General features: G+C 46.7%; 1 protein-coding gene across 1 annotated transcript in view; it reads left to right on the forward strand.

The window, feature by feature from the left end:
- Positions 1–21483, forward strand: part of vps13b (vacuolar protein sorting 13 homolog B) — a 405382-nt gene that overhangs the window by 143546 nt on the left and 240353 nt on the right. Inside the window, exon 22 of the mRNA XM_079503680.1 lies at positions 11889–12019. Coding sequence (XP_079359806.1) covers positions 11889–12019 — 131 coding nt within the window. The remainder of the gene's footprint in view (positions 1–11888; positions 12020–21483) is intronic.

Consider the following 21483-nt stretch of genomic DNA (forward strand, 5'->3'; position numbering starts at 1 on the left):
AGGCTCTTGCACACTGAGTTTTAATCTGTCATCCGATCGTCGTGTTATGCACACATCTTGCACACTAAGGCTGATGCGTATTAATCAATTCGATGTGAAAATTTTGCAGAACAAAACAGAGTCATCATGCAGTGAGGATGATTGCGTGGTCCTGAAAGGTAGAAATGTAAGTTGTAACCTAGACATGTTACCAAAGGTTACATTTCTACCCTCTCTGCGTTAAATGAACCCTCAGAACTTTACAGTGATCTTGCAAGACTGCAGCTCAGCGTCAGACATTCTGGTACTCCTCGCTGGCATGTCAAGTTAGTTTGTGCTCCAGTATAGCATTGGCACTCAGCCCTCCTTTGAAAAACACTCAAGCACACAATGTTTTACCCACTATGCATTTAAGTGGTCAATTGGAAAATATCAAGTTAACAGGTTGTATGTTGAGAGACAGGTTGCTTGGCTGGACCTTCATTGTGAGATGAAATGGTCCGATATGCTGGATAGGATGTGGAATAATATTGATATGTGGGCAATTTTTTTTTGTTCCGCCTGATTATTCCTTGGCCAGGACAATACTTTTATGTGCCCACTGATTATCATACTTTTCCACTGGAGATATAGATTTTCCCTCAGAACTCACCTCAGGGGAATTAACAGGATAACTCCTAATCCAGTGAAAGAGAATAATTTTCAGTACTGTGTTTTGGTAGTTCAAAGCCTCCTCTCTGAACAACTAATAGCGAGTCATCCCTGTTTCCAGTTGGCCATCTGAACAGATGCCTGGCTCTTTTATGGTCTAAGGAGAGTGCTGTGTTTTGTTATACCACATTCAGCCTAGCTACAGCTTGGTGCTAATCAAGAGGGGACTTTCCTCCAGTTCCAGCGACGGTGCCTGTAATGTGTAGGCAAATGCACAGAGACACTCGGCACCACCTATAGCTCAGATGGTTTCCACAGAGACACTCGGCACCACCTATAGCTCAGATGGTTTCCACAGAGACACTCGGCACCACCTATAGCTCAGATGGTTTCCACAGAGACACTCGGCACCACCTATAGCTCAGATGGTTTCCACAGAGACACTCGGCACCACCTATAGCTCAGATGGTTTCCACAGAAGTGAGAGCAAGACGGTGAGAGCAAGGTGATGACATACTGGGTGGATGTGGGAATTAATTCTGTCTTTAACATTCTGGCTTTGGTCAATATCAATACATGTATATTTCATTTTAGATGTTTTTATTTATTCATTATAATGTGTTTTTATTGATGTCTCTATGAGAGCTGCATGCTTAAAGGACTACTTCACCACTTTTCAACCTATCTTCACATTATGTCCTCACTAATAATCATGATAAAATGCCACCATTTCTTTCTACTCGGTCTGTGTCTCATAGGAGGGCTGTGTGCAGTTCAGAAACCCGTCCACCAGTGACGTCATCGTTAGGCAGATTTTTTTTTAAACAAGAATGTTTCGATTTTTATTATCGTGAGAACAATGGCTTTCATTTTCGCATCGCAACAATTCAGGACTAGAAAGCATGCAGTTTCTATTAGCTTGGATTCCCCATCGATGATGCCACTGGTGGACGGGTTTCTGAACTGCCCACAGCCCTCCTATGAGACACAGACAGGAGTAGAAAAGATTTGTGCCATTTTATCATGATTATTAGTGATCCTTTAAACACCTTAATTTCCCCTCAGAATGAATAAAGTACCTACCTATCTACCTACCTACCTACCTACCTACCTACCTACCTACCTACCTACCTACCTACCTACCTACCTACCTACCTACAGTACCTACCTACCCAGTGTATATATATTATGTAGGTATATTAGGTAAGACCTAATATACCTTGATTATCTGTTTCTCTTTGGTTTTGTCTTTAAACTCTGCACATGCTAACATAATGCATTGTACAGTACACATTACACAGGGTGCATTTGACTAAAGACACATTTTACTGCACACAGATTAGACTTGACTGGACTGGGAACTCTCGCTTTATGTTCAGTTCTATAAACATATTGTTCCCAATAAGTGTCATAATGTAAAATAAATTAATTTTGCACTCCTTACAACACTACTGCTGGCTGATGACAATGTCATAGAAGAGCTTGACGTGTCATGTCCTCAAAGGTCCCTCTTATTGTTTAGAGTTGTGTGGCTTTGGCAGGGGGTTGTGTCACAAGTTGTTTTCTTCTTGTTTGAAGACAGTCGATGTTCCTATTTACTTTACTGGCCTTGATGGGACTCTGGTCACAGTATTTTGCCTGGCCAAACATTTTAGTCGAAGACTAAAATGCAGAGTGTTTTGCATTCATTTTTCTAAACCAAACACTAGAACGATCATTTATGTCACCTCAAGGGGTTTGTTTGCACGTTGCTAAGGAACACCATTGCAGAAGTGTTAACAGTTGTTTTCATGTGATTATCCTTTACAAGAAAGGCCACAGAACGGCGACTTTGAAAACAAGTCGTTTTGCCTGAGTTTTGAGGTCGGCTTCAGTCTCTCTCGCACAATTACGCCACAAATTGGTTCACATAAAACTAGCCTCTTAAGTATTTTCTTTATTTGTCCCTAATGAATGTTCTTGTTGGCAGCCAGACTGTGTTTTTAGATTGAGAGCCTCCCGGGCCTTCTCATTGTTCTCTACTAGCCCCTACCAGAGTAATGATCTCATTGGCTTTACTTCCAAATCCTAAAATTAGCCACTGGCGCACAGAGAATGCACTTAGTTTTAACTAAGTGCGGCAGTGGCTCAGGGGTAGAGTGGCCATATGGGAACCACAAGGTTCCCAGTTCGAACCCGGGCTCCCCCAGAGTTAGTGTCGAAGTGTCCTTGAGCACTGAACCCCTAATTGCTCCCGATGTGCAGGTTGGTATGGTTTCCTCCGTCATCAGTGTATGAATGTGCATGTGAATGGGTGAATGTAATGCACAATCTATGTAAAGTGCCTGTTTATGTGTGTCTGTATATCAAATGAGAGCTGATGAGGGGACGTCAGGCAGAACTCAATCGTCACACTTTTACCATAATCCTGACCCAAAGTAGCTTGATGGAAGTCAGGCAGTTTTCATTGGCCGCCACCCGCTTTGCAAGAGGGGATAATGTTTTCATTGTGTTATTTATGTAGTTTAATTTTCCTCGCAAAGTCAATAATTTATCAAGGTAATGAAGGCCCAAGCAGGGAAAGAAAAACAATATATGGCAGGAATAATGAGATAGTAGGCCCCCCTGAGGAGGGTGAGTGCGGTCTGCGGGGAGCTTTAATTCAGCAGATTAAAATGTCCCTCGCTCTCACTGACGAGCCCACAAACTGCTCACTGACATGCATGCTGCCTGGTCAATCTGCAGCGAAAAGATCTGTCCCACATCTTGGCCTTGAAGTATTCCTTCTGTGCTCTTATGAATGATGGGGGGGATTAGGGTCTGTGGATGTTGGCTGTGGTTTTTGGGGGGTTAAGGTAAGAGACGCAGGGAGGGGAGTTGGGGTTGAGATGTGGTTCATCAGGCAGAGAAGGGGATTAGTGAGCGGACTTGGGGCAGTTCATATGACAGGGAAACAGGAGTGGATTGGAAATTGGATTGGGGTGATTTCATTTCACCAGGGACCTTTCCGAGGGTCCCTGTGTCACTGAGGAAAGACACGTCTTCTCCTTCTGCTCGTTCTTTGCACGTTGTGTCATGGTCTGGCTGGCAGAGGCCTGCAGCCTTTCTCATCTGATCCCTCTCCTCTTCTCTCTTATCCCTCCCCTCACACTACTATTAGAGACGAATCTTTAATGTTAATATCCTCAACACTACAGCTATATTCTGTTAGGACATCTTGCTACGACAACCTTCAAACCCACAGGTCTCAGAATGAAAGAGCAAAAGACAGACTATATGAAGGATGGGGGAGTGAGAGAGTCAGAGAGAGAGAGAGAGAGAGAGAGAGAAAGTGTGAAGGACACATACAATAAAACTGTGGTCTGAAAGCAGCCAGCCCTCCACAGACAGCCCAGCCGTACCACCACTTTGCATGGCGGCTTCAATAGCGCTGTAACAAATGGAGTCGCATAAATATTTAAATAAACACCGACTTGCATCCAAAACAAATAGGCGGGTGGGTTATTAAAGAGCCTCGGTACTGCCTCCGCACGCAGCTGTAACAGAATATACAACACTTCAAGTCATTGTAAACCACTGGTAATAGGGAACATACCAGAGAGATACAGGGCTGCATGGGAAAACACTGATGGTCCCTGAACCAGACGCCTTTTTAGGGTCCAGTTGCTCAACCACTCTGCAAGGACAGAGGGACAGTCCACTCAGCAAGGACAGAGGGACAGTCCACTCTGCAGGGACAGAGGGACAGTCCACTCAGCAAGGACAGAGGGACAGTCCACTCTGCAGGGACAGAGGGACAGTCCACTCTGCAAGGACAGAGGGACAGTCCACTCTGCAGGGACAGAGGGACAGTCCACTCTGCAAGGACAGAGGGACAGTCCACTCTGCAAGGACAGAGGGACAGTCCACTCTGCAAGGACAGAGGGACAGTCCACTCTGCAAGGACAGAGGGACAGTCCACTCTGCAAGGACAGAGGGACAGTGTGGCTTATTTTAGAATAGTTTTTTAGTCCAATGCCTAGAATCCAATGTCCTAGAGAATACCAATTATTAATACTTGATATTTTGTCAAATTGTGCAAAACTTTTGAATCAATTTTATAAAATTTAAAATACAGCTATAGACCGCCGGTGCCTCTTGGGCACTGGCCTATTTGTTTGTAATACGTTGGGAATGTATGACCCTTCTGGTTATTACAGTATGTCAGAGTACCCGTTGTACCCATCTGTCTACTCTATGTATGTGTTCCTTTTATACCTAAGTATGGAGATCTAGTGTATACTGTATGTCTGCCTGGTTCTATCAGCCTGACTTCATGCTTGGGCCATAGATGAGCATATGCTATAGGACGGCTTGGCAGTTCTGGACAACCAGAGTTCCATATGCCTACCGGTATATACTTATACAGTACTGTATATGGAAATATTGGTTGGATTGGCGCTTCTGGAAACTGCCTATCTGCCCGACTTGACACCAAGCACTGCACTTCTCAGGATCTAAGGAATATTCCTTTTTGATTGATTGATTGATTGATTGAAGAATGTATTAACAGTTTGCAGAATTACAGTACATTTCAAGCACAAACTCAATACAAAGGCTGTTAACTATGAGTGGACGACCCAATTAAGCATTACACTTGTTTCCAATAGGGTCCACCATGTTCAAATCATCAAAACATTTAGAGACGTACAAATAGACACTTCTATAGACAGAACAGGAATTCATCATAAAGGAGGTAAAAAGGGAAAAGAAACATATACAGTGAGGGGAAAAAAGGGGTGGGCGGTGGGGGGGATTCACGTTCAGCTCCGTTAATTTGTTTGTTTTCCTTGGAGGAGCTGCGTTGGGTCCCCAAGTTGGCTCAGTGGCCATACCTTGAGTTGGCTGTGTGGCCGCGACCGTCTCTAGTGTTGTCCTTGCGTTCGTGTTTGAGGGATTCCGATTTTACAGGGGCCAGTTTCGAATTGCAGCCGTCCGTAGGTGCCCTTTGAGAGCGGTTTTGAAAGAGTCAAGGGATTCGCATGTCTTAATGACAGTTGGTAGGGCGTTCCACATTTTGGTGGCATAGGAGCGAAAAGAATTTAGTCCCTTGTTTGTGCCGAATCTGGGTTGTACATGGTTCGTTGCACTCCCTCTGGTGTTGTGGGTGTGGACTTCGTTAACATTAAGGAAGTATCTAGACAGGTACATGGGTATCTTGGTGGTGTATCGAATCTTGTGGACCAGACCCATTGCAAGATGCTGTACTCTGTCGTCGACCCTAAGCCATTCCAGCCTGTCGAAGTGGGCAGGGGTGAGGTGGGTTCGGGGGGCTAGGTCAAGTAGGAGCCTGACCAGTTTGTTTTGGGAAGTCTGGAGCCTGGTTTTAAGGGCCTTTGAGGTGCTGTGGTACCAGGAGGTGCATGCATAGTCAAAGAAACCCTGTACAAGGGCTCCTGTTAAGGTCTTCAAGGTGTTTTTCTTGACCAGTGAGGAGATCCTGTAAAGGAATCTTGTTCTATGGTTGACCTTTTTGATTACGTTGGTGGCCATTTTATCTTCTCTCTATTATGTGATGTGTCGAATCCAGTGTTGTAATTTTGCTGAATTGCACTCAGTCGCATTTTTGCAGAGTTACTGTAAACTAACACTCTGGACTACACTCAGTAAGAGTGTGAGTTGACTCTGGATAGCTTGCTCATACACGTGTGTGTGTCTGCGCCTGCTAGAATGAACATTTGCACGGAGTGCAATGCACACCCGCCACACACCCTCACACCTTTTACAGCCCTAGTTGATCTGCTACAGTGGTGTTGTGTAGCACATCATGAACCAGAGGCCACACTTGATTTTGCTTCTCTCGCCCAACTCATTGTGCTGCAATGACGTTGTGTTTTTCGGTGTGTGTTTTGATCTGATCACTTGACACATGCTCGCTCTGTGGGCTTCAAAAGGCCCGGGGCTTTCACTGGCTGTGACATGTGACAGTTGGAGCTGTTAATCCATTGAGACCTGGAACGCATCCATGTCACGTTAGCGTTTAACCACATTGACCATTAACCCATTTTGGGGCGGGAACCCCTTTTGGTGTTTTAAACATTGTTATAATTTAGCTATTGAAAAATAGCAGATCTACAAGCTCATAGCGCGCCACCGAGTGGCGCGCTATGAACTTGTAGGTCTGCTATTTTTGAAAAATCGTTAAAATGTGCCTCAAATCTTTCCGAAAATTGTCATGATTTAGAAAACTTTTTTTTTTTAATTTCGACGTCAAGCCTGAATGGGTTAAAGAGGATGAATAATCACCATTAGAACACCAGCATGTTTATGGGAAAAGGGACTGGCAGCTCCACACTCTCACAGATGAAGACTGGGACACGGAGGGAGAAAGAAGAGATAGAGAGGGAGGGGCTGTAGAGAGGGGAAAATAAAGCAGCGGACAAGGCTGTGCGGTTAGGGGATGTCCTGTCATTAGCCTAACATATTGGCTTAGCAGAGGTTGAGAACGAGGACATGACTGCGAGGGCACAAGGCAGAGGGAATAACCCGACGCTAAGAGGACTCTGAGGACTTGTTAGTCCTGGGGCGTTTTAAGGGCCTGTCAGGCCATCCCATCACATTCCCTTTTCCATTGGATTTAGAGCTCTCTTGTTCTCCCATTCTTCATTCTCCATCGTGTGTCTCTCACTGCATGCAGAGCCAAGGCTATAACTGTGGTCCGGCCTCAGTTTGACTCTAGAAGCTACTCATTTAACATGCCCACCTTCCCCTCTCTGCAGAAACACCGGCCCCTCTGCGCTCACCATAACAAGCTATGGCAGTTACATTCCAAGTAATGACCCCAGCATTAATGACCAGAGCCCTGGGATGGTATTACAAAAATAAAAAATGCGGAGACGCATGCACGCTGCCCCGGTATTGGCACAGCCTGCAGTTAAGACGCACTCTAACAGTGATCTGCCCAGCAGACTCACTTCCTGGCCAATGTCCAAAGTCTTGGAAAACCGATAAAAAAAATGTCTCACTTTCTCGTAGGTTAAGGTTAGGTTTAATATGTTACAGTGAGGACCAGGTTGATCGTTGATGTTTAGCTTTGGCGGAAGAAAATGGCTGCCAGTTACGGTTTTGTTGCTTATTAAAACAAAACGCAACCCCAGAAAAGTGATGGCCTCCTTCGAGAGCACAGAATAATATTAAGCATTGCGTGGTATTCAAATCATACCCTGTGTGGAGTCTAGAGTCTAGAGTAGACATCCAGCAGATTTTATAGTGTTGAGTATGTAGTATAAGGTCAGAGTGGAATAAACTAAATGTAATAGTACTGGCTCTACCATCGCCTGTTCCAGAATCTCTCCATTGGGTGTGATTCAGACTCCGTGCTAAGTCCTGTGTGTGTGTGTGTGTGTGTGTGTGTGTGTGTGTGTGTGTGTGTGTGTGTGTGTGTGTGTGTGTGTGTGTGTGTGTGTGTGTGTGTGTGTGTGTGTGTGTGTGTGTGTGTGTGTGTGTGTGTGTGTGTGTGTGTGTGTGTGTGTGTGTGTGTGTGTGTGTGTGTGCGCGCGCGTGCGTGCGTGTGTGAGTCAAACACAATACTGTAGGCATTTGTGAAATCAGTTACTTCCTTTATAGAGAGTATGCACATGCATGATTTTCCCATCAGGACACGCCCCCCTCATCTAGACTGAGTGGCAAAACATTGAGCAGCATGGAGTGTTGGAGTTTGGAAGCGCTCGTTGGAAATCACTCAACCGTCCTGCGTACCACCTGTTTCTAAATGTCACATAATGCAGGAGGCAGCAAAATGTTGTGTTATTGAAAACAAGCACTTCCAAACTCTGACACTTAGAAAAATAATCAAATGCAGGGCATTTCTTGACAGAAAGTAGCTCATAACGTTTCTATGGTGGATTTTTATGAAACAAAAACTTTGCAGATAGAAAGAGGATAATTCAAGCTTTTCGTACAGCTGCAATGTTGGTGAGTCTAACATTGTTTAATGCAATCAGACAGGACTTTTCTGTTTAGATGTATGGGCTGTCAAGGCCAGAAAGTAGTTTTTTGCCACTCAGTGGGTGTTCCCGCATAACTTCCAGGTACGATGATGTCACGCGCATACCCTCTATAGATTCACACTAACATTCATGCAGCACACGCAAAATCATGGCTATTTGCTTTATACACACAGTGATCAGAGGCTTAATTTTGTGTGCATATTATGTACATGTGCAGCCGGCACGCACACACGCAAGCACGCACGCACGCACGCACGCACGCACGCACGCACGCACGCACGCACGCACGCACGCACGCACGCACGCACGCACGCACGCACGCACGCACGCACGCACACACACACACACACACACACACACACACACACACACACACACACACACACACACACTGAGTGAAATGCTTTTCTCTGGAGATCCAGGGTCCACTCCACCCTCACTGGTAATAGTCTCATCATGTGTAATAGATTGCTGTGGTACATTGGCGGGACACGGTGTGAGTGTGTGACCAGAGCTGCTGTTCCAGAGCCCAGCAGGGCGGTCACTGTTTACTTTAGCATTTCATCAAAGATGATTGGTGAGGGTGTGAACGCATCATGATATCATGCTATGTTTTGGGGGTTTGCACAGGCAGGAGACTAGTCTATTTTGGGGGTTCTGTGTGTGTGTGTGTGTGTGTGTGTGTGTGTGTGTGTGTGTGTGTGTGTGTGTGTGTGTGTGTGTGTGTGTGTGTGTGTGTGTGTGTGTGTGTGTGTGTGTGTGTGTGTGTGTGTGTGTGTGTGCTCGACCGTGCGTTCGACCGTGTGTGTGTGTGCTTGCCCGTGCGTGTGTCTGCCTGAATGCGTGTATGTGTGCGCGCAGGCTTGTGTGTGTGCACGTGTGTGCGTCCATTTTCCCATTACAGTCAGTCACAGTGGGAAGTGTGACGATGCTGTTTAGTTGGGAGCAGGATTGTTTAAGGGGGGTACATGGTGAATTTAGGGAACTGACGTCAGTTGGGTGGCTGCGGTTTGCCAGGGATTACCATCCATTTCACACATACACACTACTATACATAAATATATGCATGTACTGTACGTGTGCACGTATCCACACACACTACATTGTAACACCGCCTTCATGAATAGATATAAACTGTATACACACTCACACACACACCACAGTGCGCTCTGTCCCTGGGGCAAAGTCTCCCTAGTCTAGACAGCTGGGCCACATGACAAAATGAATTGGCCACAGAGCTCTGTCATGTCTGTGGGACCCCTGCAAAGCAGAACAGGAAATGGCAACGTAATACGTTGTGACAGGGATACTGTAATGCATGCAGAGTCCTCTAGAGCAACAGTAAACGCTATTGACAACACAATGATATCCCAGCGGTTTGTGCAGCACTCTCCGCACATTACACAATGGAAGATGGTCCGTGAAACACAATCTATACCGTTAAAGTCAATGCTTTCCAGTTACACGAGTGGGGACGTTAAGTAAAAGAGTGAGTCCGCGGTGGTGTATGAGACGAAGGCCCGATGCAGAGTCAGAGTGAAAGTGATCGAAGTCCATCTAAAACATATGAACGTAGCAAATATCATACTTAAAAAGTATAAGACAATGGATCATGGTTGACTTGCAGACTCAGATATAACAACACAGACACAATTGGAGAATTGGAGAATGATATAAGTCAGGAATAGTTGTAGCAGAAAGGGGATTTCCTATATAAGCACATAATATACAGCCTGGGGGGGAACGTACAGTGTACAATATGTAATGATGCAGTACTGAATATGGGCATTATGACAGATATCATCCATTTCATATTCCCTGAGTGCCATAGGCATCTGGAGGCTGAGTGTGAGAAAATACTGGAAGAGAGTCCAGACAGGATGAGCTCGACCCCAGCCTCTCTCTCTCTCTGTCTCTCTCTCTCTCTCACACACACACACACACACACACACACACACACACACACACACACACACACACACACACACACACACATATGCACACACACATATGCACACACACCTGTGACCTCACTCAGTCAGTGTACACCTCCCTCCCGCAGCCCTTAGGCATGTTGCCACGGTGACCACAAACCACAGAATCCACGCTCCACTTCGCGCATCGCCGCGGCAACACTCTCCGGTTGCCATGCCGACCCCTCGGGCTGTTTTAGTGCTATTTTGCAAGCGTGGCGTCCTGAGGAGGCGCGGCTGGGCTGTGACATCAGCGCTCTTTCATGACAACTGTGGGACAGAGCGGCAGAGAAAGTCAGACCTTTAAATCATGGAATATGTCTTAATGTGTCTTCAGAGAGACGACCCCCCCCCCCCCCTCTTCACCTCTGACGCTCACAGGGAGCGCTGAGGAGACCTGATGGCTTTAACATCCATTATGGTACGACTCGGACTGACCTGCTCCAATGGGTGTTCTGCCTATACAGCTTTTTCTATCTAACAGAGAGTGAGTGGTGGTGAGTCTGAAGCAGTTCACACTCGCCCTCACTCACTTTCTGTTTAAATTTGTATCCTCTCTTTCTCTCTTACTGTCTCTCTGTCTCTGTCTTTCCCCCTCTGTCGTTCTTGCTGTCTTCGCCTCTAGATGACCAGGTGTGTGTCTGTGTCAGCCTTCAGGTTTCAGATGGCTAGTATAAAGGCTAATAGCAGGGCTGTTCCTGTGTGATTTGTGTGCTTGACTGTTGCCATGAGTGTCCAAACATCCATAGTCTGGAGACTCTGGACCACAGAAAGCTCACCAGGACATGTCATGTCTAGCACTGTGTGTGTGTGTGTGTGTGTGTGTGTGCGTGTGCGTGTGCGTGCGTGCGTGCGTGCGTGCGTGTTCTCACAACTCCCTTGGTGGCTCTCCATCCCTCATCCCCTCTAGGAGACATGAAACCTGAGTGTCAGCATTACTTCACCTCAATGAAGTGTCAATTAAACATCATATAACATGATACTGTGTAACAGTGGAAAAGAGCAGTGGATCACCAAGACCAGGTTAAAGAAGGGACAAATGCAGGGCAGCCCACAGCAGGTTTTTCCACATAAATGACAAAATTGTCATTTCAGCGACATATTCTTGAGTACCTTTGTCATAAAATTCAAGGTTTTCTAAATTTATTTCAGCCTGGGGTGCAAAACGGAGTAAATTCATGCATTGCTAAAATGTGCTGTCACCCATTTTACTGTATAATGGTACTCTAAATCTAAAACTCACCATTTTTAAGTCATATAGCAGTCTAATGTCTCTCTCTCTCGTCTTTGTCTGTCTGTCTCTGTCTCTTTGTCACAGAATCCCGTCCTCTGTCCATTCCCATGAAGGTTTTGCCTTGCACATCAGTGGAACCATGGGCCACATCCGAGGAGAGAATGAAGGAGCTGATTGCCCATGCCTGGGATGCCGTCAAACGTCTCACCGTACAGGTACCACGCCATACTGTGCACCAGTAGCTCCCACCCTCTCTCACCGTACAGGTACCACGCCATACTGTGCACCAGTAGCTCCCACCCTCTTTTACAGTCATGATGGCACATTCCTGTATATATTGTGGTAACTGAACAACACCAGAGCACTCAGTCGGGTAGTAGATATCGCCAATACGTCTTTTTATTATTCACAGGCCCGTGGGCATGGGCTGGTTGGGGTGCGACATAATAAAGCAGCAAATAACAACTTAAATGTCCTCCCTTTTTCAAGGGGCTTCTAAACAGTCTTTCCTCTCCGTGAGAGGGAGGTCACAGGGGGTGGCTGCTTGTGCGGACAATTCGCTTGTGCGGCTGAGACGGGTACTTCGTTCCCCGTCGTCTCTAGCCAGGCGGGTTTAATGTGATCACAGGTATGAACGGGAGCGGGTTACCTGTGAGAGAGACAAAGAGCGTTAGCGCTGATCTGGACAGACACTTTATAAGTGTGGGTGTGTGAGTGTGTGGGGATTCGCTTACCGCCAGCATGGCCCGATCTATCCTGTCGGAGAGTCAGAGAGGAAGTGAGAGCAAGAGCAGCCTCGTCTGCACTTGAGCTCTCTGTCTGGCCGCGCAGGTGGGCCTGATGAGTAACCTTGGCCTTGAGACAGCACATAGGCTGGAACGTAGCAGGCGTCGATCAGCTGGCCCAGCGGTGGGCGTGGTCTTCTCGGCTGCTCTATGCTCCTTTCCCACTGGCTCTCTCGGGTCCCATGCTTACCTGGCGGCTGGTTGCCTAGCGACATCCCACAATATGTATAGTACTGTATTCCCATTCCCATACAGTACTATACATCCACCTCTGAACCACGTGACGTGCCACACATTTCAATCGCATAATATTTTCTTGTTATTCTAATCTACAATTAGATCATTAAATCATCTGTGTGTACTGTATAAACTGAAACATATCTGAGTATAAACTTTATCAACCTGTTATTATTAATTCATCACATCACATTATTTCCTTGGGTTTCAATGACCTGCCATCGCCATCGCCAGACCCAAGAATGTAAAATCACCTACTCTTCTCTATCTTGTTCTTTTTCTTTGTCCTCCTTATCCTCTCCTCCATTACATCACCAAACCCTGAGGTTTGTCCTGGCTCAGCCAAGCCCAGCTTAGCTCTCTCTCTGTGTCTGCGGCCTAGCGGCTTCCAGGGACCTCTGTTAGCTGTTAGCCCATTAGCCTGTTTCACATACAGATGCATACGTAGCGTCTCCTGTCCCTTTGTGGCCGGCTGACTCTCTGGCTGGCCGGCTGGCTGGCTGACTGTCCCAGTCTAGCTGACTGACTAACTGGGTATTTGACTGCTTCCATTGTGTGGCTGCTTGCTGTGTCTCGAGCACACCAGTCAGATGAGCCACATCACAACCAGACCCATCTGAAGTACATCAGGAAGTGATGACAAGTCTCTAACAGATTTATTCTTGATAAAGGCCCTCTGAGAATGTGAGAATGTGTGTTTGGGTGCATATCCATGTGTGCGTTTTCATATTTCTGTGTGCACGATTCTGCACGTGCAACTACTGTATGTACATAACATGGGCAAATATGCACAAAAAAAAAGTGTCATATGAGTACTTGTGTCCCTATGGTGTGTTGTGTCCCTGTGGTGTGTTGGTACTTGCTGAACTCGTAAATAATGTATTCATTTATTAATTATTTTTATTTTGTTTCTCCAATTTTTCGTAATTTAGTCGTTATGCAAATTCCCAATTTATCCCTGCGTGTGTAGTCCCCGTCATTCCTAACACCTACGGTTGCGGGAGGGTGTAGACAGACAAGCATGTGCCTCCTCCAATACACACAAAGACAGCAGACGCTTCTCTTCACTAAGGGCCGATTCATACTCCTATCTTACCGCTGTAGTGCCGAAATGATATCGGCTCGTCAGTAGCACCGAAGAGCCGACTTTAGGACGGTAACCCCCCCCCCCCCCCCCATTATACGGAGGTGGAACGCAGAGTAATGCAGACATAATGCGGAGGTGTAACACGCAGTAATGGGGACATAATACGGAGGTGGAACGCAGAGTAATGCAGACATAATGCGGAGGTGTAACACGCAGTAATGTGGACATAATACGGAGGTGGAACGCAGAGTAATGCAGACATAATGCGGAGGTGTAACACGCAGTAATGGGGACATAATACGGAGGTGGAACGCAGAGTAATGCAGACATAATGCGGAGGTGTAACACGCAGTAATGTGGACATAATACGGAGGTGGAACGCAGAGTAATGCAGACATAATGCGGAGGTGTAACACGCAGTAATGGGGACATAATACGGAGGTGGAACGCAGAGTAATGCAGACATAATGCGGAGGTGTAACACGCAGTAATGGGGACATAATACGGAGGTGGAACGCAGAGTAATGCAGACATAATGCGGAGGTGTAACACGCAGTAATGGGGACATAATACGGAGGTGGAACGCAGAGTAATGCAGACATAATGCGGAGGTGTAACACGCAGTAATGGGGACATAATACGGAGGTGGAACGCAGAGTAATGCAGACATAATGCGGAGGTGTAACACGCAGTAATGGGGACATAATACGGAGGTGGAACGCAGAGTAATGCAGACATAATGTGGAGGTGGAGCGCAGAGTAATGCAGACATAATGCGGAGGTGGAACTAGCTTACCGACCCTGTTATTGTCCCTGCTGAACAGATGCCCTGATCATCCTGTAGGAGCCGCTAGTACAGCAATAGAGATTGTCCTCTTCACTCTGCTGCTCTCCCGTGAACATGGCCAATTGTGTTCATTGGAATGCCCGACCAAGCCGGGTGCATTGCGGAGGATTTGAACCCCTAGACTAGAACCATACCCCTGCACAACGATGAACCCGTAATTGCTGCCGCTTCCTCCCAACAAGGTCTCTGAATTAAATGAGATCAAGACGACCAGCACCACTCCCAGCAACCACGGCACTGGCTTTGGGGGACCAGAGTGGTCTTTGCCAGGACCGGCTGAACTGTTCTCATTCCAAAGCTGCAGAAGAGAGGAGAAGGCACGGTGCACATGGATTGATGTAATGCTCTACAGCCGTGAGCCCCATGTCAGCCCACTGAGTTGTTTACAGTACTTCCACAGAACTTAACTCAAGCCTATAATAGTTTGCTGGGCCCGTCATTGCCTCCACTTCCCTCTGTCCCCTTCAGCTCTGTGACTGGGACCACACCGTGCACTGAGGCAGCAATTAGGAAACAGGCCGTCCTGTTGACATGGGAGTGGAAGTGGACCAAACCGACCGAACCGACAGCTGGTACCCCAGGACTTGGAGATCCCCAAACTTAAACCACTCCATTTATTTTAGTGCGGTGTAAACAGAATACCTAATGGCTCACACTTCTGCTGCACATGTGCCCAATTTGGCACGGTTGGTTTCTTTCCGTCGTTTTTCGGTGGAGAGAGGAGTAAGAAAGGGAGGGAGAAAAAACCCCGAAAGATTACAATTTATTGTTGCTGCTGATCCCATTTTGGGCCCGAGGTGGTTGTTTATGGGGAACTTCTGATAGCCTGGGATTATGTAAATGTAAATCTATCTCTCTGTGTCCCAGATGCTTTGTCCATACCGTGTCACTGGAGTATGTCATGCTCCTAAGCGGGCATGAAGGATGAATATATGGAAGTCCTACCTTTTTTGTATTTACTACTAGTAGTATACTAGTATTTACTACTGTACGTTTCACCTGACAAATATACAGTAAAGTATAGTCATAGTATACGACTGACTTATGAATCATGGACAATCTCTGGATTTGTATCACATGCTTCCATCCATTTAAAATATTGCCTTAATATCTTAGGCCACACAGAAATGGATCTCACAGTTATGGCCCAAACTACCCTCCGTTGCTGCACATTTCATTAGACTCTATTTTTAAATGTATCTTGTACAATGTCATACACATCACAAACCAATTAGTAGGGTTGTAATATAAAATAATCCTTTTCATGGTAGTTTGGGTTGGGTCTTTTTTTCTGTGACAGACATGGTTAGCACTGATTCCTAGTGATGTCCTGTCATATGTGGTTAAAGCAGATTATTATCTGGAGCCATGAGTATCACACTCTATCTGTGGCTGACTGTCTCAAGCAAACCCAGCAACTGTTTTTTGAGCTGTAGTTATAAGCTCCATGACTTCAGGCTCAGTGCATTTTTATCTCTCTATGTCTGTCTCTCTTTTTCCTGAAGTCCCATTACCTCTGTAGGAAAGATAGGTGATTTTCACCAAGTAATGAAAATGGAAGGGAACATTAATTGCGACCTGTCCAAAACCATTAGAGAGCTTCCTTTATTTTGTTAGAGGAGCCGTCAATGATAAAGACAGATGGATGGCTAATGTCGAAACCAGACAAGCGGGCCGGCTCACAGAAAGAGGGAGAGAAATGGATCAGTTTACACACTCGGCTGTGAGAATCGCTGCTTGGGGGGACAGGAGGTCCCGCTCTCCGCTTAAACGGTAGTTCACCAGTTCAGAGACTTCTCATGAAAGACAGAGAGACGGACAGACAGCGAGAGCGTGAGGGTCTTGAAAGAGAGACAGGAGTGAGGAAGAAATATAGAGAGAGCAGGAGCCAATGTCTTTCCCACACCATTGCAACAGGCACGGTGAGGTAATAGCCACATAGCATCCAAGCTGAGGCTCCCAGGCCTGCAGTGATGCAGTCTGCTGGACCATTACAGACACAGCACATATGATCAGCGCTGCGGTCACAGCGGAGGGAAAGCCAGGCAAAGAGGACTGTATGTTTTTCCTAAAGAGACAGCTGGTTCCATGGTCATGCGGGCCTGTAATATTGCGTAGGTGGTGTTATTTTAGTAGTCACTTCAGGTTATGCTTGAAGGGCAAGGGGTGTAATTGTCACCCGGGCCAGTGTGGCCTGGCATGTCCTGAGATGGCCACTTGCCCTCAACCTTGGAGTTCTGACCTTCATCTTCCCCCTCTCCCCCTGCCTTACTCCCTCTCTTTTCTGTTTGTTACATCTCACACATCACCAAGTCATTCTCCTCACCCCTTTCACCCCTCCTTCTCTCGCCCCTGTTCCTCACCATTCCTCCCCCATCATCCTCCTTTTCATCGTCACCCTTCATCTCTTTATCCCCCTCTTCCTCTTCCTATAAGGACACCCGTGCTCTCTCTCTCTCTGGACACTCTGATAATAATCACAAGTGAACAGGACGCTGATTCTATTTCAGGAATTTTGCAATAATTCCTTGTATTTAACACATGAATGTGTTCAGCGCTGGCAGAGCAGCACGTTGCTACCAAAACTGAAACGGGATCCCCTGAAACAGAGAGCCCGTTGCCATGGAAAAATGAAGTAACGTTGCTCCCCGCAGCTGCCATGCATTAATGAATAGGACATTTTTTTGAGAAGAGAGAGTAAGAGGAGAAAGAGAAGTGGGGAAGGGGGTAGAAAAGGTAAAGACATGGAAAGGAGAGGGGGAAGACGTCGGGGGAGAGAAAGACACAGAAATGGGGAAAGTGTGAAGGGGTGTGTGTGTGTGTGTGTGTGTGTGTGTGTGTGTGTGTGTGTGTGTGTGTGTGTGTGTGTGTGTGTGTGTGTGACTACGAAGGAGTAGGCCAGATGGTTTCCATGAACAGGCTCTGACCTCCGGCTGGAGCGCCTGCCTAGTGCAGGCCCATTACTTCATCCTTTGCCCCCTCCCTCTGTCCTTCTATCTTGCCCCCCCAAGAAACCCTCCCTATCTTTGTCACATCTTGGAATTGTCACAATTACAACCTCCATTTTGCGCCACTTAAATCACCGGGTCTCCCTGCGGACCACGACGGTGCAGACGCAGATACCGTATGAATTATCTGCAGTTGTTCCAAATAACCAACCTTACTGTTCCCCTGTCTGCCACAGTCAGAGCCCAGTAGAGGTGTCCTCAGAGGTGCCTGTTCCCCTGTCTGCCACAGTCAGAGCACAGTAGAGGTGTCCTCAGAGGTGCCTGTTCCCCTGTCTGCCACAGTCAGAGCACAGTAGAGGTGTCCTCAGAGGTGCCTGTTCCCCTGTCTGCCACAGTCAGAGCACAGTAGAGGTGTCCTCAGAGGTGCCTGTTCCCCTGTCTGCCACAGTCAGAGCACAGTAGAGGTGTCCTCAGAGGTGCCAACACGGCACGTATAACCTGATGGGAAAAGGTGCACCATACAGACCACAATACAGCACACCCTTTTAACACCACGAACGCCCGGGGGTATTTAGGACCATTGAATCAGAGCACCCAGCCATTTGCAGCAACGGAGCACATTTAACGACGCACCAGGCGCCATCCCGGATGTAGCTGAAGTAGTAGCCAAAACACCCCCAAGGCGATCAACAACAACAGGAGGTATGATTAATTCTAACGCGACTAGCGACGGGACCACGATGGCCCGTCTAAAACATAATCTTTGATTAGAATTGGACGGATTGATTTAGATCAAGAGTTATTCACATTTTAAGATTTTTGGTCTCATCCGCTAAAATGGAGGGGAACATTTTGGATGACGTCCCAACCGGAAATTACATTGAATGTTGCCCAACAGGCGCTCCCAGCATGTGGAGCGCTGCGCTCGGTTTTCATATCAATAAAGTTTTGTCCTTTGTTATTAATCTCCGTCCGAGTGTCCCTTTTTGAGGGACGCTAGCCCAACCTATGCCCAGCTTTGAGTGTGCATGTGTACCCCAAAGCGATGATTTGATTGGCCGAGGGCTTAAAAAGTGAGGACAGAAAAGTGAGGACACCAAAAGTGGCCAGGATGTGATGATCTATGATGATGTACATAATGGTGATAAGTGGAGTGTAATTTTTGTATTAATATTTTTAAGTTGTGGCTCTGTAGGAGGTGAGCTGTCTAAAGTGTGTGTGTGTGTGTGTGTGTGTGTGTGTGTGTGTGTGTGTGTGTGTGTGTGTGTGTGTGTGTGTGTGTGTGTGTGTGTGTGTGTGTGTGTGTGTGTGTGTGTGTGTGTGTGTGTGTGTGTGTGTGTGTGCGTGCGTGCGTGCGTGCGTGCGTGCGTGCGTGCGTGCGTGCGTGCGTGCGTGCGTGCGTGCGTGCGTGCGTGCGTGCGTGCGTGCGTGCGTGCGTGCGTGCGTGCGTGCGTGCGTGCGTGCGTGCGTGCGTGCGTGCGTGCGTGCGTGCGTGCGTGCGTGCGTGCGTGCGTGCGTGCGTGCGTGCGTGCGTGCGTGCGTGCGTGCGTGCGTGCGTGCGTGCGTGCGTCTGTCTCTCTCTCTCTGTCCTGGGCTAACCTTGTAAGCCGCTGGAAAGTTCGGCGCCAAATATGTTGCATGCTGCCAGTAGGTCATCGAAGTACCTCCATGCATTTGTCTTTTCACAGATGTTTTATATATATTTTTGAAATATTTAACTTTAATTTCATAATGGATGTGAATGCCGGTTGGATCGGGCTGAAACTTTGCCCAAACACGGAGTCATACGTCAAAGATATACGTCATACCTGTAGATGACTAATATCATATACTGTCAGACTGACCACGTGAGGTCTGAGATCCTCATGGGGCCATGCTGTTATTAGACCCCATCTTATTGTTTTCATGTGTGTGTAGAGGTAAAATATCCCACCCTCCAAAAACATTGAGCTTGCCTTGGAGGACTGGTGGTGTGACGGCACACCTAGTTGGACTGCGGCCCAGCCCTGGCTAGCCAGTGTTTTGGGTCAGGCCGCAGCCAAACTGTGGTTGAACTAAAAGTGTATGTGCTCCAACAGAGCCTCCGTGGCACAAATGGGAAATGACATGATGTGGTGTTTATGTTTAAGAGCACAGGAAAAGGAATAGTCTTTTATTATAGCTCGCGGTTCCCGGTCGTCTAATGGAGAGCTAAGTGCAGAATGGCTGTGGTGAAAACACAGAGAGGTTAACACCAAGGGCATAACCCCCACACTGTCCCTCCTGTCTGTCACCGAACATTTGTATAAGTCAGATATCCCCTCAATACGCCAGAGGGGACATAACCACATGCACCCTAGCGTCCATAATCCGGAGGCGAACATTCGTCAAATATAGCTGATCTGCAAGCTCACAACAAATTGCAATGCGACATGTTTTGAGCTTTTATATCTGGTATTTAGTGTAGAGTGAAAACAGGAGGGGGGCTAGTATAAGGCCCTGGTCAATGAAGGATAGGGTTTAGTGGTTAAAGGTGAATAGAAGTCAGAAAGGGGCAGCGGTGGCTCAGGGGTAGAGTGGCTGGATGGTAACCGCAAGGTTGCCAGTTCGAACCCGGAATATAAATGCACCATTTACCATTTACAGAAAGAGGGAGATACAGACTACACATTCTCTGCTGATTACATAGTAACTCTCTGGTGTTGCCTGATCCAAATCAAAACCCAAAAATATAACAGAAAGTGTCATTAGCTGTTTACTGAGATATAGCAATGGAGGATTTGTGTGCGTGTGCGCGCACGTGTGTGTGTGCGCGTGCGTACATGAGTGGAAGGACGCTTGTGTGTGCGTGCAGCATATGTGTGGCCAGAGGCCTGCACAATCTTTTTTTTTTTTGCATTTGAATCTGCTGCCGTGGCAACACTCTGACACACTGACCCTATGCTGGGTTGTTGGAGCGGAAAAGTTCTTCAAGAGATTCCCTGGTGTCTAGAACCACTGGGACCCCAGGAGCCTGGGCCTCATTCTTTAGACTGGAAAGACTGAAACAATACATGTTTCATGATCCAATAACTAACTTCTGAATTGTCACAGCAGCCACATTTTCAAAATCTGGATGTTCTAACCAGGTGTCTGAATGCAACAATGTACCACATTAACCCTGATCCTCAAAACGTGTCTTGGATGACGTATCTGGAGTTGGACCAGGTTAACAGTTTTGTATCATTCACCATTAGTCTGGGGTGCGAGAATCAAGCCAAGCCAAGCACTGGCCATCAAGCCAAACACAGGCCATCAAGCCAAACACAGGTCGTCAAACCATATCTAATCAGGTCATATCAAATTCTGTTAAGGCCCATATTTGGCCACCTTCATCAGTTTACTTTTCCAAGACTGTCCACAATTATCAAAAGGCCTACAGTACAGTCTTTTTTGGTGGAGGCTTCTCGTCCATTGTGGATTAAAAAATAAAAACATTTTGGTGACTACTGTGACCGTGCTTTTGCGGTGGCAGCCCCTGAGCTATGGAACAACCCCCCCCCCATATTAGAGCTGCTCAAAGACATTTTTAAGTCCCTACTTAATTAAAACGCACCTTTTTTCCCTGCCTTTCAATGTTATCTGATTTTAACCTGTTTAGGCAATCCTACTATCCATGCCTCACACTGGTTTTATATGCTGTTTTTCTTCACGTATTTTGCTTACATTTTTTGTGAAGCACTTTGGTCAACCCTGGTTGTGTTAATATGTGCTACTGCTATATAAATAAAGGTTATAATAATAATAATAATAATAA

This window comes from Electrona antarctica (genome assembly GCF_951216825.1).
Source record: "Electrona antarctica genome assembly, chromosome: 6".
In the NCBI taxonomy this organism is placed as follows: domain Eukaryota; kingdom Metazoa; phylum Chordata; class Actinopteri; order Myctophiformes; family Myctophidae; genus Electrona; species Electrona antarctica.